Source organism: Anabrus simplex, chromosome 4 (genome assembly GCF_040414725.1).
Source record: "Anabrus simplex isolate iqAnaSimp1 chromosome 4, ASM4041472v1, whole genome shotgun sequence".
NCBI classification, from domain to species: Eukaryota; Metazoa; Arthropoda; class Insecta; order Orthoptera; family Tettigoniidae; genus Anabrus; species Anabrus simplex.
In genome coordinates, this window is record NC_090268.1 from 120,415,772 (window position 1) to 120,433,075 (window position 17,304).

The 17,304-nt window shown below is 39.6% G+C and overlaps 1 protein-coding gene across 1 annotated transcript in view; it reads left to right on the top strand.

Annotated features, from left to right (window-relative positions):
- LOC136872483 (retinoblastoma-like protein 1) overlaps positions 1 to 17,304 on the top strand; it is a 158,224-nt gene that overhangs the window by 101,282 nt on the left and 39,638 nt on the right. Inside the window, exons 12-14 of the mRNA XM_067146289.2 lie at positions 6,223 to 6,424; positions 6,537 to 6,728; positions 15,335 to 15,540. Coding sequence (XP_067002390.2) covers positions 6,223 to 6,424; positions 6,537 to 6,728; positions 15,335 to 15,540 — 600 coding nt within the window. The remainder of the gene's footprint in view (positions 1 to 6,222; positions 6,425 to 6,536; positions 6,729 to 15,334; positions 15,541 to 17,304) is intronic.

Below are 17,304 nucleotides of genomic sequence, written 5' to 3' on the forward strand. Positions count from 1 at the left end.
ATAGGCTTTGCCCGTGTGCGATGTTGTAGATACAGTCCGAAATCCCGAGAATGATCACTGCCCCGCGGTGCCGGGAACATTGTGGGTGTAACACACACTCGCCTCTAATTATGCAATACTTGCAATGTTGATGTCGTAAAGTTCAGGCTGTGCAGAGACAGAGCTATGTATGTCCACAAAGTGTGAATGTTCTGGGACATCATTGTCTTACTTAGGTATAATCAGATGTATGTCATACCGTTAATACTATATGTACTCATAAAATTTACACACCTGAATTTTGCAAATACAACCAAAGAAAAGAAAAAAAAAATTAATCCAAAATACAGGGTGGAGATATGTTTTACTCCGGTGCGCAGTGTTTGTAGTATGGGCAAGCGCACACAGTGCAGCATGCGGATTGAGGTCAGTAACAGGAAGGTAAACTTTACAACAGTAACACAAACGATTTTGTGAAGATTTTTAAATTTGCCCCACAGATGACCACAGGCGGATAAATTGTTGGACCGAGGGGGCCACAAATCCTTACTAATTATTTTGTCATGTGGGAATGCTTTGTGAATTTCTCTCATGGAATTATTCACAGTATGAGCAGCGGCAGAGTCCTGTTGGGAAAAATAATGTCCGGTTAGGGGCGCACAGCTGTGAGCTTGCATCCGGGAGATAGTGGGTTCAAGCTCCGCTGTCCAAAATACAGGGTGGAGATATGTTTTACTCCGGTGCGCAGTGTTTGTAGTATGGGCAAGCGCACACAGTGCAGCATGCAGGTTGAGGTCAGTAACAGGAAAGTAAACTTTACAACAGTAACACAAACGATTTTGTGAAGATTTTTAAATTTGCCCCACAGATGACCACAGGCGGATAAATTGTTGGACCGAGGGGGCCACAAATCCTTACTAATTATTTTGTCATGTGGGAATGCTTTGTGAATTTCTCTCATGGAATTATTCACAGTGTGAGCAGCGGCAGAGTCCTGTTGGGAAAAATCATGTCCGGTTAGGGGCGCGCAGCTGTGAGCTTGCATCCGGGAGATAGTGAGTTCAAGCCCCGCTGTCGGCAGCCCTGAAGATGGTTGTACGTGGTTCCCATTTTCACACCAGGCAAATGCTGGGGCTGTACCTTAATTAAGGCCACGGTTGATTCCTTCCCACTCTTGGGTCATTCTTATACCATCGTCGCTATAAGATTTATCTGTGTCGGTGCGATGTAAAGCAAGTTGTAAAAAAAAAAATTATTATTATTATTATTATTATTATTATTATTATTATTATTATTATTATTATTATTATTATTATTATTATTATTATTATTATTATTATTATTATTTCTCCTGTCAATTTACTGTAAATTTGGTACCAAATTTTGTATTTCATATAAAAGCTCCCATTTCATTTTTCACATCACATTTTGAACTTTTGTCTTATATTGATAATCTGGCTTTAGTCTCAGCTGGTTAGTCATTCATTCTTTCATATGATGTTTTCAAGGTTGTGAGGTCAGATCTGTGCACAGTGGTGTGGAGATTCACAAGGCTTGAATAACCATGTCAGTTGAATTGAATTTAACTTTGTTAAAATTCTGGCATCTGGGAAGAAAATTCAATATATAATAGTGGCTTAATGTTTAAAAAAACCGTAGTTCCAAGGTACCAGGTGGATACTGCATTCAATCTTTGTGATCTAGTTGTTGCTGTCGATCTCTTTGAGCTCAGTTTTTCTCAAATGAATCTTCATAGACTTGACTGCCACATGGTACCTTGCTGGAGACTCCAATTCATAAATTCCTAATGCTATAAAATCTGTTGTTTTTCTGAGCTGCTACAGATTGTATGTAGCCTTCTGAGGGATCATTCATTGAAATCTTAAGCTGTTTTCTCTCAATTTCCATTTCCAAAACGATTTTATATTACTGTGTATATACAATACAAGGTGTCCGGATTAAAGGTATAATAATATAAAATTTAATAACTTGAGAAATAATGGAGATATTTATTGGCGGTTTGTTTCTACAACTAGGGTAACTCAAAATGTTTTCTGTGTTCGCTTGCAGTGGCAGTGGTACCACATGCGCATGCGCATAACTGCATTGTTCAAAAGAAGCGCACCAGTAACCATGTGGACTCCACAGCAGAAGGTGTTCTGTGTGCTTTCGCTCGCGGAGATAAAATCCGTTACACTAGTAAAACGTAGATTTCTACATGAGTATGGACTGTTACCAACTGATGATTTTCCCATTTACGTAACAATCATGAAATGGGACAGTCGCCTTTGAGAATCTGGGACCTTGCTTTCGATATCGGGTCGCCACGTCTAGCACGCAGTTTCAGAGGCTACTGTTGATTTAATCCGTGAGTCCTTCAAGTGGAGCCCTTGTAAGTCAATTCAACAAGCAAGTAGGCAGTTACAGTTACCTCGTTCGACAGTACACAATGTCGTCCACAAAAGATTGCGGCTACGGGAGTACAAGCTGCAGTTTCGTCAGAAAATCAAACCTCAGGACAGGCCACTACGGAAGGCATTTGTGGAGACAATTCTGGCAAAAATTGATGGAAATGCATTCCTCGATTCGGTCTGTTTGTCGGACGAGGCTGCATTTCATATTTCCGGAACGATAAACAAGCACAATTGGCGCATATGGGAATCAGAACCCTCCTACGTAGTGATAGAGTTGGAACGGGACTCTCTGAAAGTGAATGTGTGGTGTGGTGTGGTGTTACCTAGACATGTTGGAGCAGTATGTTGTGCCACAACTTCCTCATGACGTGATCTTTGAGCAAGATGGTACACCATGACATTATGCGGAAGTTGCGTGGGATTTCTTGAACCGTGAGTTTCCAGATCGCTGGATTGGGAGAGGTAGTCCATCAATTGCTTGGCCCCGTAGAAGCCCCGACATTACGCCACTTGATTTTTCCTGTGGGGGTTTGTCAAGAATCAAGTGTACTTGACACCAGTTCGTGATCTACCAGATTTGTGTCATCGCATTCATGCAGCTATCACAAATATTACGCCTACAATGCTGCAGAACACTCGGAGAGAAGTGGAATACCGATTAGATATCTGTCGCGCCACTGATGGTGCGCATATCGAGGTTTATTAGGTTTGTAAACAAACATTTTCAGTTACCCTATTTGTAGAAACAAACCACAAGTACCGTATTTCACGGCATAATCGTCGCCACCGCGTAATCGTCGCATCCTTTATTTTCAATACAAAAATCGGACTTTAAACCTTTAATTACATAATCGTCGCACGTCCAAATTTTGTTCACTAATCTGGTTAAAAGGTAAATGGAACTGCAACGTAAGTTGCACATGAATGCGCAATTTAAATATGTGTATGGTTTATGGGCAATTTGGCAACACAGTCACGTTTGCGACATGTTGCACAACGTATAAATAAATAATACCGGTATATATACGACGCATGGCTTACCGGTAGACTATCGGCAGTTTGACAACGTGGTCGCGAGACAGTTTATTTATTCACCACCTACATATTATGAGTTCCCATTTGAAATACGTAAGGCTGTAAGTTATCGCTTATCGGCAACGTCGCCAGGAAATACCGGCTAGGTAGGTTGAATGGACCTCGAACCAGCCCTCAGATACAGGTAAAATTCCCTGACCCGGCCGTGAATTGAACCCGAGGCCTCCGTGTAAGAGGCAAGCACGCTAGCCCTACACCATGGGGCCGGCTCCTGTGTTATTGCGCACGAAGTGAAATCCAAGACGATAACGCAGATTTCCACGGAATTATTCAGGCGAATTATTTACGATGTCTCAGTTGTCATCACTAGACTCTTATCTTACTACTACGTCATAAGTGTCCGGGCATGGGATGAAAACTTTTATCCAAGCAGTCAAGATAATTATTATCCAATGCTATTAAAGTTTTATTTTATAAACTCGTCAGTAATGTAATGTAAAATCATCAATAACTGGGAAGAAATATTAACCTAATTACCGTATGTTTAAAAGAAATTGAAAAAAATGAATGTTTGTTACTGACGTCTCGGAATACAGTCAACAACTATACAGTAGATCTACACCGCGCTAGCTAGAGCTCTGGTTTGCGAGCTTTGCGCAAGCGCAGTAGTGTGTTGCAACCAACGAGCTAAACTGATAAATTGTTGCATGCTTCCTTGCTGCCTAACAGTATTGGCTGCTCTGGAATGGACAGATCACAGATGCATTTATTTGTTTCAGATTTACGTGATTACTGTAGACATGTGTGCGTGAGAATTTAAGTTTTTAATTTGTGTTTTGGGTGTTTGCAGAAATAATTTGTTTTAATAGTGAACAATTACGGAAAGTCATTTATATCGGAAAACATTAACGTGTGAAGCATTTATAAGCGATTATGGGTAAATATAGAAACTATTCTGCGGGCTTCAAGCTAAGCGTAATTGCCTTCGCTGAACAGCACGGGAACAGAGCTGCAGAAAGAAAATTTTCTATGAGTGAAAAGTTGGTGCGTGACTGGCGGAAAGTAAAAAAACAAGCTAAAAAGCACAAACCCTTCTAGACGCGCGTTTAGAGGTCCTAAAACAGGGAAGTTTCCTATAATTGACGAAGAAGTGTTTAGGTACGTCAGTGAAATACGTAACAATGGCTGCAGTGTATCATATGAAATGTTACAAATTAAGGGACAGGAGGTAGCGCGCAAACACAACATACCGGTAACTCAGTTTAAGGCGACTCGTGGGTGGATTAAGGGGTTCATGCGACGACACAATCTGTCAGTGCGAAGGAGAACAACACTAAGCCAAAAGTTGCCTGCTGATTACACGGACAAGATTGTAAATTTTCACCGATTTGTCATACCTTTGCGCAAGGAAACTTCGTACTTGCTTTCTCAAATCGGTAATGCCGATCAGACTCCAATCTTTTTTGATATGCCTCGCAACAGCACTATTGCGCTAAAAGGATCACGGAGTGTATTAATGAAAACCAGCGGTAGTGAGAAGTTGCGATGCACGGCAATGCTAGCCATTACAGCTGACGGGAGAAAGTTGCCGCCTTACATCATTTTCAAGAGGAAAACGATGCCTAAGAATATACAGTTTCCCCGTGGAATTCATGTACGAGTGCAACCAAAGGGTTGGATGGACGTAGAACTCATGCTGGACTGGGTTAAAACTGTGTGGAATAGAAGACCTGGTGCACTACTAAAACAACCAGCTCTGCTTGTTTTAGATAGTTTCCGAGGTCACCTCGTGAACGAAGTGAAGCAAATTCTCACTACAAATAAGACACGACAGATAGTCATTCCTGGTGGCCTAACATCTGCTTTGCAGCCACTAGACGTATGTGTTAATAAACCCTTCAAAGACCACTTACGTCGATTTTACGACGAGTGGATGATGAGCGGCGATCAGCAATTGACGCCCGCCGGAAATATCAGGCGTCCACCCTTGGACTTGTTATGCTCGTGGGTGAAGAAGAGTTGGGATCTTATACCACCTGAACTAGTCTCCAAGAGCTTCAAAAGGACTGGGATTTCGAATGCGCTAGACGGTTCCGAAGATTCCGCAGTGTGGCAGGGAGACGAAGAATCTGACACTGGTATTAACAGAGGCGAGGACGGCGCATCAGATAGCGAAACCTGCGATAGCGACACCGAAGATTTGGAATAAATTGCGTACCGGTAAGTCCGCATTTCACAACAAAGCGATAATTTTGCAAGTGTAATATTTTAACTTAAATACTCAAATTAATGACAAATTAACTTAATACGTTCATTTTTATTTTCAGGTTGGAAAAACGTTCGCCGAATTGTTGCGAAAAATTATGAATTTTGTTTTAGACTATTTTAATTATTTTGATGTATAAACGCGAGTATTACGTGCATCTTAAATTTGTATGAAATACAATTTAGTTATAAATACATTTTTTGAGTAATACAAATACTGGTATTAAATATTCATCGTATAATGGTCGCACCCTACAATTTTTTTCGAAAATTTTGGTATAAAAAGTGCGACGATTATGCCGTGAAATACGGTAAATATCTCCACTACTTCACAAGTTATTAAATTTTATATTATTATACCTTCAACCCGGACACCTTGTATGTTTAGCATTACCATTGCCAGCAGTAGTTGCCGATGACCTGTCTTCATAATTTAACTTTTCCAGTTGAGGAAATTGAGAGAAAAGTAATAACTATGGAAGAAAATTGCTGGAACATTTACATTTATGTATGTTTTCGTATGGTTTAGATTGAGGAACAGATTTTGGAATCGATGGCTTGGCGGAGTGAGAGTCCTCTCTGGGAGAACATACAGAGTTCGGGTTTGCCAGTACCTTCGTGTGAAGATGTTTCTCTTCCTGCTCAGTTGGATGAAAGTATGTCTTCTGTGCCATACCAAAACCCTGTCATCCGCAGGATTACGTCGGGTGATCGATCACTGCCTGTACCAAGTTAGTGTTAACTTTGTATTTCTTTCTTTACATGTAGTTCTTGTTTTTTTCAAATTGGTATATATTCCCTACAAAAACTATCATTGTATTCAATATTTGTTCATAAATCAAGATAATCCTCAGTCTCCTGTGACATCTGTGTCGGATCGGTTTCAATCACCAGTCCCAGCGAATAGTTTGGCTAAGAAACGTTTGTTTCAAGGAGAAGGTTCTCTGCCAAATTCAAAACCACCAGCACAGCCAGTGAAGCCTGGACAATCCGTGTTACAGTCTTCGACGAAACCTATGGCAGTCAATATTCAAAGTAAGTAGCTTATATGGAATGGAAAGAATCTCTTGCTTCTTACTCTAGAACCTGTTGTTTAAATTTCTTTGGAAATAATCCACCTTGCAAGCTGATAGTGAAAATACATTCAGTATTCAGGCATTGCACTGCACTTCCCATTGGAAATACCTAACTGGACGACTAATGGCTAGTTACATAAAAAGTTAAACAGAGATCAAGTAACAAAATTAAACTTTTGTCAAGCTAAACACAGCATTTTGGTTGCATAAAATTTAATCTGGGAACATTTCAGCTTGATCTAAGGTCAAACGATCATGATAATGGGAATTTAATCTAGGAACATTTTGGCTTGATCTAAGTTCAAATTTTACTGGTGAATTTTCACAATTCAACCTGTATGAACCTAGATCAGCGGAAGCTATAGATTTACTCATATTTACCTTTAAAAATCAAGAGTAGTGATATTATGTGAAGAAATACATGAATTTCGTATATTTCACACTGTAATTATTTGCTTATGTATTGTTGTATACTTACAATGAAGTGAAGAGCTCAAGATATGCATTTGTTATTGTTGGGTTTATAGGTTAATCCTCAAATAGTGAGGTGAACCTTATGCGCCGTACACAACTGGTGAGCTGGGGTCAAAACTGGCACCGACATAAAAATACTCGTAAAAATGTACATCTTCTGAAAAGACCAAAGAAACATTCACAGTGGAACTCGCAGAAGTTATTACATAGCCCATGTGAATGCGTTATCAAATTTGGTATGATTAATGGACTGAATAATACTCTTCTTCCGAACTCGAGAAGAAATTGCAAGATACTAATTTTCATCTTTGAAGAGACAGATAATTCCATCATTTATACTGAGAAATAAATATCAAACCCTAATCAGTCTAAAAATAGAGAAATGAAAAATATTTTTCGGCTTGTCTTTGATTTTGTAAGGAGTGAAAATACTCCACAATGTGTTCTCTGGATACTCGCGCCAAAGAACGGAACCGCATTGACTGGAGATCAGTTTTAATCTAAGTTCAGAAAATGATCTAAGATCGGACTGGTGTCGTGTTACATAACACTAAGATAAACTAGGTAATTGAAGTTCAGTTTTGATCCCAGTTCATTTGTGAATGCTTGGCAACAACTCAGAAACAGCCGAGTGTCGCGAGTCGCGTTGAGCAGTGTGAATCTGCTTTCCTTCGTATTCTGTGTGCCGAAAGAAAAAAAATGTCTGAAATGAAGCAGAAAAAGGCCCGTTCTTGTAATTTTTCCAAGGGGGCAAGGATACCCTAGTTGAAATCGCTCCGGGTGAGATTGCCGTGTGGTTAGGGGCGCACAGCTGTGAGCTTGCAACCGGGAGATAGTGGGTTCGAGGCCCCCCCCCCACTGTTGGCTGCCCAGAATATGATTTTCCATGGTTTCCCATTTTCACACCAGACAAATGCTTGGTCTGTACTTTAAGGCCACAGCCACTTCCTTCCTACTCCTAAGCCTTTCCTATCCAATCATCGGCATAAGACCTATCTGTAAGACCTACTTCTGTCGGTGCTACGTAAAGCCAATTCTAAAAAAACACGAGGTAACTTCACTCCTAACCCCATACTGAGACAATCTTTTCACAACCCCAAATTTTCTTTCTGTTGCTGACCTGGTTGCTTTATTGGCTTGATTATAAGCTTGCTCTGCAGCTGTTTCGGCATGAAGTACTGGAAGTGATAAAAATCATTGTTATCCGTATTGAAGATACTGAATGTAGGATGCTAAAAGGTTTGTTTTTTCACCTATTCAATACATATAAACTTTATAAATTAGGAATTTATTATTGATTCCACTTGAGACATGTTTCGCCCTTCATTGAGGGCATCATCAGTCAAATTATCACCTCAAGGCAAAAAATCAGGTACCTGGTTAGTAGTTGACATGCACAAATTAATACATATTATTAATACACATACAAAAATTAAGTATGGGAAATAGTTGTACAAAAGTGATGGTTGAACATATAGGTTTATAGAAGAAAAGTCGGCACCAATGCGTAAAATTAAAATAGTAGAGTTCGGCAGTGGTGCTCTGGAGAACAGTTGACGCAATCATAGGAAAATATAAAGTTTAAAAATAATTTACATTATAACAATTAAGGGAGAAAAGGTGTAGTGTTCGGCGTCAATGTTTGTAACCAAAAATGAATGTCAAAGGTTGGTAACTATACAGTATTTACATTGTTCAATTGAACAGTTGAGATAAAGTTTTAAAAAATATTTACATTATAACATTCAGCGTAAATGTTTGTAATAAAAACTAATGTCAATGGTTGGAAACTATATAGTAATTACATTATCTAATTGACCAGTTGAGAATTTACAATTATTGACATTAGTTTTTATTACAAACATTTACGCTGAATGTTATAATGTAAATATTTTTTAAAACTTTATCTCAACTGTTCAATTGAACAATGTAAATACTGTATAGTTACCAACCTTTGACATTCATTTTTGGTTACAGACATTGACGCCGAACACTACACCTTTTCTCCCTTAATTGTTATAATGTAAATTATTTTTAAACTTTATATTTTCCTATGATTGCGTCAACTGTTCTCCAGAGCACCACTGCCGAACTCTACTATTTTAATTTTACGCATTGGTGCCGACTTTTCTTCTATAAACCTATATGTTCAACCATCACTTTTGTACAACTATTTCCCATACTTAATTTTTGTATGTGTATTAATAATATGTATTAATTTGTGCATGTCAACTACTAACCAGGTACCTTTTTTTTTTGCCTTGAGGTGATAATTTGACTGATGATGCCCTCAATGAAGGGCGAAACATGTCTCAAGTGGAATCAATAATAAATTCCTAATTTATAAAGTTTATATGTATTGAATAGGTGCAAAAACAAACCTTTTAGCATCCTACATGAAGTACTGGAGTCGGCAGGTAACGACAACAATGATAGCCATTGTCTCCCAGGAGTATGCCTTCTGGAATGTCTCCTGTTTCGAACTGAGCATGCACTTGTAAATTAATGAAGATATTGCTGTCGTGAGCAGTTCCTGGCCAAATTGCTACGATATTTAGGGGCCTGAGCCCAGCATCACAAATAACTTTAACATTTAACAAAAACCGCCCATGACGATTCCTATAAATTTCAGCGTTATCGCCCTCAGGAGATATTAAAGGCATGTGGGTACAATCTATAGCATTAGGGAATTGTTGTACATTGAAAAAAGTCGCGCATGATTTTCCTCATGTCAATTTGTTCGGAAGGCATTGTGATGTACTCGTGTTTCAGTGCTGCAGTAAGGTTAGATACACGATGAATGGCTCTGCAGACTGTTGCTGCGTCTACATGCAGTAATTTACTGACTAACTGAAAACTTCTCATGGCCAAGAATCTCAAAGTTAGTAACAAAATGTGCACTGGAGACAAAGGGTTGTTTCTCTCGGTCAGTTTATCTAGAATATCACGCAACAAGAGTTCTAGCTATTCTACAGTATCTTTTCCCAAGCGATACCTCGGTTTAAACTTCTTATCACTCAATTCGCCCATTCGATTTCCTCTTTCACCGAACACACAGGGAGCCTGACGAAATTAATCATTTCCATTATCAGAAGATATATCAGAGTAATCAGACATCTGTAATATACAAACGAGATAAGATAATAACGTAAGCAATTTATTGAGGTTATGTTCTAGAATTATTACATTACACTGCAGTAAGAAGCGTAATATTGCCTATATACAGACAAAAACTATAGCTAGCAATGTATGAGGTTAGACTTCAGTGTAATTTTTTACCATTTATCGTAACAACACAGGTAATATTTTGTTAACTATCAGCTGTTCTTTTATCTCAAATAGAAAACAACACTGACATGCTAGAGGAAAAAGACAGGCCATGGAAACAAAAGAGTGGATAGGGAACAAAACATGCACTGACATACTGTAGGAAGCAGGCAATGGAAAACAAAGGAGTACATAGGGGGAGGTTGGGCTAAGAAAGGGAGGGGGAGGGTAGCTAGGGAGGAGGGAAGGGGTGTCTAAGGTGGGGCTGAAGGATGCAGAAATAAAGACTGCTGCTGAGAAGGGAATTTAAAAAGATTATACAAGAAAGACTTCTTTTTATCAGAGATGTGATTACTGAATATAGGAATTAAAAAATCAAATAAAATTTTGATTTCTCTGAAATTTCATTTAGATTGAAGTTAGGGTTGAAAAACTTCCAGATGGATAAAAGAAATTTCCATAGTATTGAGCAGGGGGCCTTCAGTCTAAATGAAATTTCAGAGAAATCAAACATTTTATATGATCTTTAGTAATCATGTCTCGGATAAAGATAATTTTCTTCTATATTATCATCTATTTTCCGCTCCAGCAAGCTGGGTGCGGGTGTTTACGAGCCTCATCCAGTTCACCATGTCCATCCACAGCTGATGTTCTAACTTTTGCTGCCAATTTATATCACGTTTGGCAAGGTCTTTGAAATTTGCTTTTCCCGACTAACACGAGGCTTCCCTCTGGGCCTCTTACCAACATTCCTTTCATAGTATGCTCTTGGGGTCCTATTTGGAGCTATCCTTCTCTTACGTCCATACCATCGTAATCTGCTTAATTCTAAGGTTTCCAACAGGCTCCTGCCCAATCCAAGTTGTTGCCGAATACTTCATTCCTTATTTTGTCTCTCCTTGTCTTTTGGAGACATGACCGAAGGAATTTCATTTCAGTGGCCTGTAGGCGACTTTGTGCAGATCTAGTCAACGTTGCTGCTTCCAGTCCCTATGTTAGAATTGGTACAATATATATTTTTTACAGCGTGAGCTTGCAAGCTTGGGGAAATGACTCATTCCAAAGTAATTGATTATTTTGATGTATAAACGCGAGTATTACGTGCATCTTAAATTTGTATCAAATACAATTTAGTTATAAATACATTTTTTGAGTAATGCAAATACTGGTATTAAAAATTCTTCGTATAATGGTCACACCCTACTATTTTTTCGAAAATTTTGGTATAAAAAGTGCGGAGATTATGCTGGGAAATACAGTACATGTTTACACTATGCTTGTCAAGTGATTAGCACCCTTAAATGCCCTATCATTCACACTGAATATGTCCTCACTGCATGGTTCACTCGAGTGGTCACAGATCAGCAGACATATTGAGTCTACCTCTTGCCACATTCACATTCTTCGTCACCAGAGTAACCCTATTTCTTCAGGTTCACTTTGCATCGTGTTACTCCAGTTCTCAGTCGGTTGAGTATCTTCCGTGACCCAAACTGTACGTTGTAACCTGCTGCTGGCCATGGTCCTCCAGGCCTTACTTTCCTCCATAGTTCAATCCGATGAGGTTTGGCTGAAGATGAAATGGGTGCTATTGATGGGAGGAAGCTGTTTCTCCACTTCAGCCTTAATCAGAAAGGGTGTAAACCATACACCAGATGCCTTGGACCCTTGTCTTTTTTTTCTGCTGGTATTTGTCTTCGTATGTCTGGCGGTGCCATGCCTAGGAAATAGATCTTATTGACTAGTATAGGTCATGAGCATCCCATAACTATGTGGCCTGTCTCATGAAGTGCCACATCTATGTGGCTAGCATTGGCAGGATTCCTCCAGACTGAAGCAGTGTACTACTGTAGACAGCAGAGAAGCATAGAGCAAGAGCAGATGTCTGCAGAACACTGCTGCACTTCCCATCTATCTTTGGTGAATTTGCAAAGGATGTTATTCCTTCGACATTTCTTTTGCTTAGTGTCCTACATTCGGACACAATCCAGTTTTACCCTTATGTATTTTGGAGTATCGCAGTGGATTTCAAAAAAGCATTCTTTTATACTCTGATATAAAAAAATATTGACTCCTTGGCTAAATGGACAGCGTTAAGGCCTTTGGTTCAGAGGGTCCTGGGCTCGATTCCCGGGCGGGTTGGGGATTTTAATCACGCGTGATCAATTCTTCTGGCTCGAGAACTTGTTTGTGTTTGTCCCAACACTCCATATTCAGACACCACCACACTAGTACGCGAAACGTTTAGTGATACCTGATTTTACGGGGGTGAGAAGTAAGGAGGGAGCTCTCGCGGTTCTAGTAATACTGCCAACTGAACGGAAATGAAATCTGAATTGAATTCATAGTATGATCGATCGATATAAATTTTCTAAACCTTTATTATCTTAAGCCAACAACTGTCACACACACAAACATATTGTAACATTTCTCAATGCGAATCTTGTTCCTAGCATGAATTCTATATTTTGGCTTTGCTTTGTAAACAACAGTACTGGTACGTAAAATGTACGCCAGATGCCTCACGGTGATGCATAATCGATTCATAGTTTGTGTTTCAAAGGTTGCTAATACAAATCTTGAAGATAACCGAGGTCTACCGATTCAGCACTAGGGAACCCAGGTATCACTAAAAGTTTTGCGTACTGTACCAACCACTGCAGAAACGTGCAATAGTGATTACATCCCTCCCCATATGGTTGGCATCAGGAAGGGCATCCGGCTGTAAAACAGGGTCAGATCCAAATATAAGAGACAGTTTGCACCTGCAACCCCACAAGAGACAGTTTGCACCTGCAACCCCACAGGGTGTGGGAAAAGCGGTGGTGGTGGTGGTGGTAGTAGTAGTAGTAGTAGTAGTAGTAGATTAGCTTGTGACCTCTCCTGGTAATACTCAACTTTCTTTTAGGTTCCTTAAATGGAATGTGTCACATTTGCGTTTTTACTGGAGTGAGTTTCATGTGGTTGGTTGCTCTCTAAGGGAAGATGTTTAAGTTTCAGCTTCCTAAAATATTCTTCCTTTAGCACCAATGGCTGTATCTGTATAGGTGAAGACCCTAGTTCAGGTGTATTTGCTGGTCATTAGTGTACAACATGGGAGCTAGCACACTTCACGTATGGATACACGGAGGATGCCTCCCCAAAGATTGTGACTGTTGGGCGTACCCTGGACAATGTTGAAAGAACTTCAGTGGCTAAACTGAAATACTATCTAGCGATTATCATGCGTCAATACTGCATTTCCTCCAAGTTACCTCGTGAAGAATCCCGTCAAACGGTTAAGGGTCCATTGCGAATGATCAGGAAATCTGTTTTCATGTCGAGACTTACGCCTGCCCATGCCATAAAAAATACACCTCGATAAACAACAGAAGTTTGTGCGGGTGTCATTTGAAATCAGTCCCAATGTTTTCTCCAGACTTGCAGACGAACATCTGTATAATAGCATAAAACAAAATTCATCCAAGAACGGCACAGGATGCCAGTCTTACCTGCCAGTGCAGATGATCTAGCAAATTGCAGTCTCTTGCTACAATGTCATCGGTCCTGTGCAGGTACTTAAGCGGGTCATCAGGATCTTAAATTGGCCTCTTGAAGCGTGTTTGACTGTTCGGTCACCAACGTTTACTGCAGAAGCCTGCTGTGGGTCCACCTGTAGAGCTTGTGCTGTAACTTGGCACTTTCGGAGAACTTCACTCAAAACGATCCTGGGGTGGTTTGGTGGCCCATGCCTGGCCGCCTGGTAATACTTCTATGAATTTGGAAACATTTACTCTGATACCAAATTATTCTGAACAACCCCTAGCATTCTGGCAACGTACCGTACCTCTGTGAGTAGCCTTCTTGAAGCAGTGCAAGTGCACAAGTGTCTCCATTCGTCAACAACTGCTTCACCCATTGCCTACCTCGGTTTGCACTGTCATGACTAGTTAACACTACCAACCTTTGCCCACGCTTCGAATTTAGGCACTCATACCTTTCAGCTGACACTGACATTTACTAAATATGCAGATGATGGTGGAATCTTGCATTATTTGAACAAGACTCGTTATTGCCATAGTAGTCCAATCAACATTCCACTATGCATTCCTATAATGTACTTGGAGTTGTAAGTAGGGAGAACTCGTAGCTCTCTTTTTCTGATTCTTTACTATATAGTATTGTAATTATTACACATGTAACAAAACATGTGGTTTTCAGTACGATCAGGGGGCAAAAGCTTAGTTGGGCCGTTATCATCCTATGAATCACTTGCTTAAAATTCATTTTAAGATATTTATATTCATTTTTCCACTGCAGGTCGTTTATTGGAAGTATAGTTTAAATCTGAACTCCTTTTGTCAGACATCTTCATTTTTCTTCAACATTGAAAACGAAGAGAGAAAAGAAATTTGTTTGTACTCTGAATATAACTTACGTGATATTTTGATTCATTTTTTTCCTACTTTCCAGTTGGGTACTTTCTCTTGGGTTATTCCAGATGCTACCTGCTATTGACTCCAAGACAGGTATATTTTAATCTCGCTGTCAGCCATCTTTGAAATTCTCCCTCAATTATAAATTATTAGGGTGGAGGATTAATGATTCGATATAAATTGTCACCCCCATTTTTTCATTCTGCCATTTTTCTGCTGTGGTGGTTTTTTTTTTCCACATTGTTTTCTTTTGCTTCATTTCTTTAGTTTCTTTGTTTACGTGTGGTAAGAGACTTAATACAAGATAACAATCAGTTACTAAGAAATATTTCTTAGAATCAGGTGGGCTCCTTGTTTCACTGAGCCTTCAATTCTGATTTTGAAAAGGTTAACTCAGTTGTATGTTTAGCCGTAGAAGGTGAGAATGGTCAACGGTACATCCCGATCTCATATGTGCCAGGCGCAGGGAGTGTTATAATCCAGGCCCAACCCTCAGCCAATAACAACAGTGCAAAGCAACAACAGCCACAGGGACAGCAGCCACCTCAGCCTCAAGCAGTTAACAAGGATAAGAAACCAAGGAGAGCGTGTTCCCTGGGTCTGTTTTTTAGGAAGGTGAGTTCACTTCAGTTGACATTGTACTTAATGATCCGTGAAATGTATTTTGCCGCTTTAGCGAAAGCGCATGCAATTAGATCATGGTCTAAAATCCAATTAAAAATATTCTAATGAAGTAGCATTATTCATAACTGGACAAGTTTATGGTAATTACACAAGCCTGTGAGTTGGATTAAACTTCTTGCCATTCTTGACTAATGTGGCTAAGTCAAATGGTGTTAATTTCCTTCACTATCTTAAAAGTTCCATTTATTCATTCGGTTTCAGAAACACCTCTTTCTTCATCGCTAGTTGGATTATTTCCCAAAACACATTCACCTAATTCTCTCAATTTTACCATGGCTGCATTAGCTGGAAATGACAGACCTGCAGTGCTTGAATAAATTGTACAGAATAAATAACATATGACCAGTGAAATAGCAAAACAAAACACAGCAGCTGAGAAATTTAACTGTGATGTCATCTGTTTCATTAAATGAGTAACTTAGAGATCTCGCAAAAAAAAAAAAAAAATGTAAATAAAAAATATGGAGTTCTGCACTAGAACAGATCACGCTGGTAGTCTTGCACTGACAAAGGGGGGGACAATTATGCAGTTGCTTGAGAATCAACACCTTGTTTAGGTGCAAGGTGGTTTTTGACAGCACACTGGTGTCAGCTAATAATAATTGTATGCCTACCGAGTGCAGACATTTTTTAATTTGCCGCCATCTGGCTGTCTGCTCGTCAATTTTGATGTTCTGTTGTACTCTAGGCCTACTAGATAGCAGACAGACTAAACCAAAACTCTCTTGGGCTTCTGTGGCTGAGATTTAATTAATTTTGTCGGGTAAACACCAAATGTTTCCACAGAAATCTTTTACATGCCGACATCGTACGATACGGAGTGTCGAATGGACTGTCTTCCTCCCTTCAAAAATTCGACTACCTCTGCCGGGTTTGAACCTGTTATCTTGGGATCCGGAGGCTGACACTACTACTGATCCACAGAGGCACAAATTTCCTCATTCTTCCCCTTACTGATGGTGTTGAGGAACTGAATGATGGTGGCGTAGCCAGTGCTTTTACCCAGTAGCACAAACACTTCGCCATGTGTCAGCTTCAACCGTATTCTTGAGAATGTACCTGAAACTGCTGTTGTCGATGGTCATAGAGCTCATTTTCTCCAAGGTCATAAATTTTAGGTACCTTTGGTGTTTAGTGTGATCATTGGTTGAACCTGGTTCAAATGCAATGTTTATGGTACTCTCACAAAGTCCTGCAGAATATCCTCGTTCAAACTTATAAATGGTAATCACTGCATTTTTTAGGTCATATATAGAGAGGAACATAAAAATAGAACTTTTCAGCCCCAGACAAGCTCTTTTCTGCTTTCTGACTTTATTCTTGTCCTACACATCCTGCATCAAGACTGATGATGTATCAAGTGGCCCCTTAGTGAGTATAGATACTCGGCTCTCTGGATGGAGCTTGGAAGCAAAAACAAACTCAGGGCTGAGATGAAATGGATGTAGAAGAACTGAGATTGATGAGGAGGGTGTGTGGATTTGTGAAGATGGGAGTTCATGGAGATGGTGGAGATTATCCTTTTGTGTTTTCATGTTTGTCTCCTCTAATTATTTGCTCTTCCCACACTGACCTGCCATTGTGTTTGTCCTTTTATGTGTTTCTTTGCATATCTCTCTCTATATAATGTGATTTTCCACTTGATTTTTCCTTTCCGATATTTACACTAGCAATTTTGGTTATGGTTATGGGCCA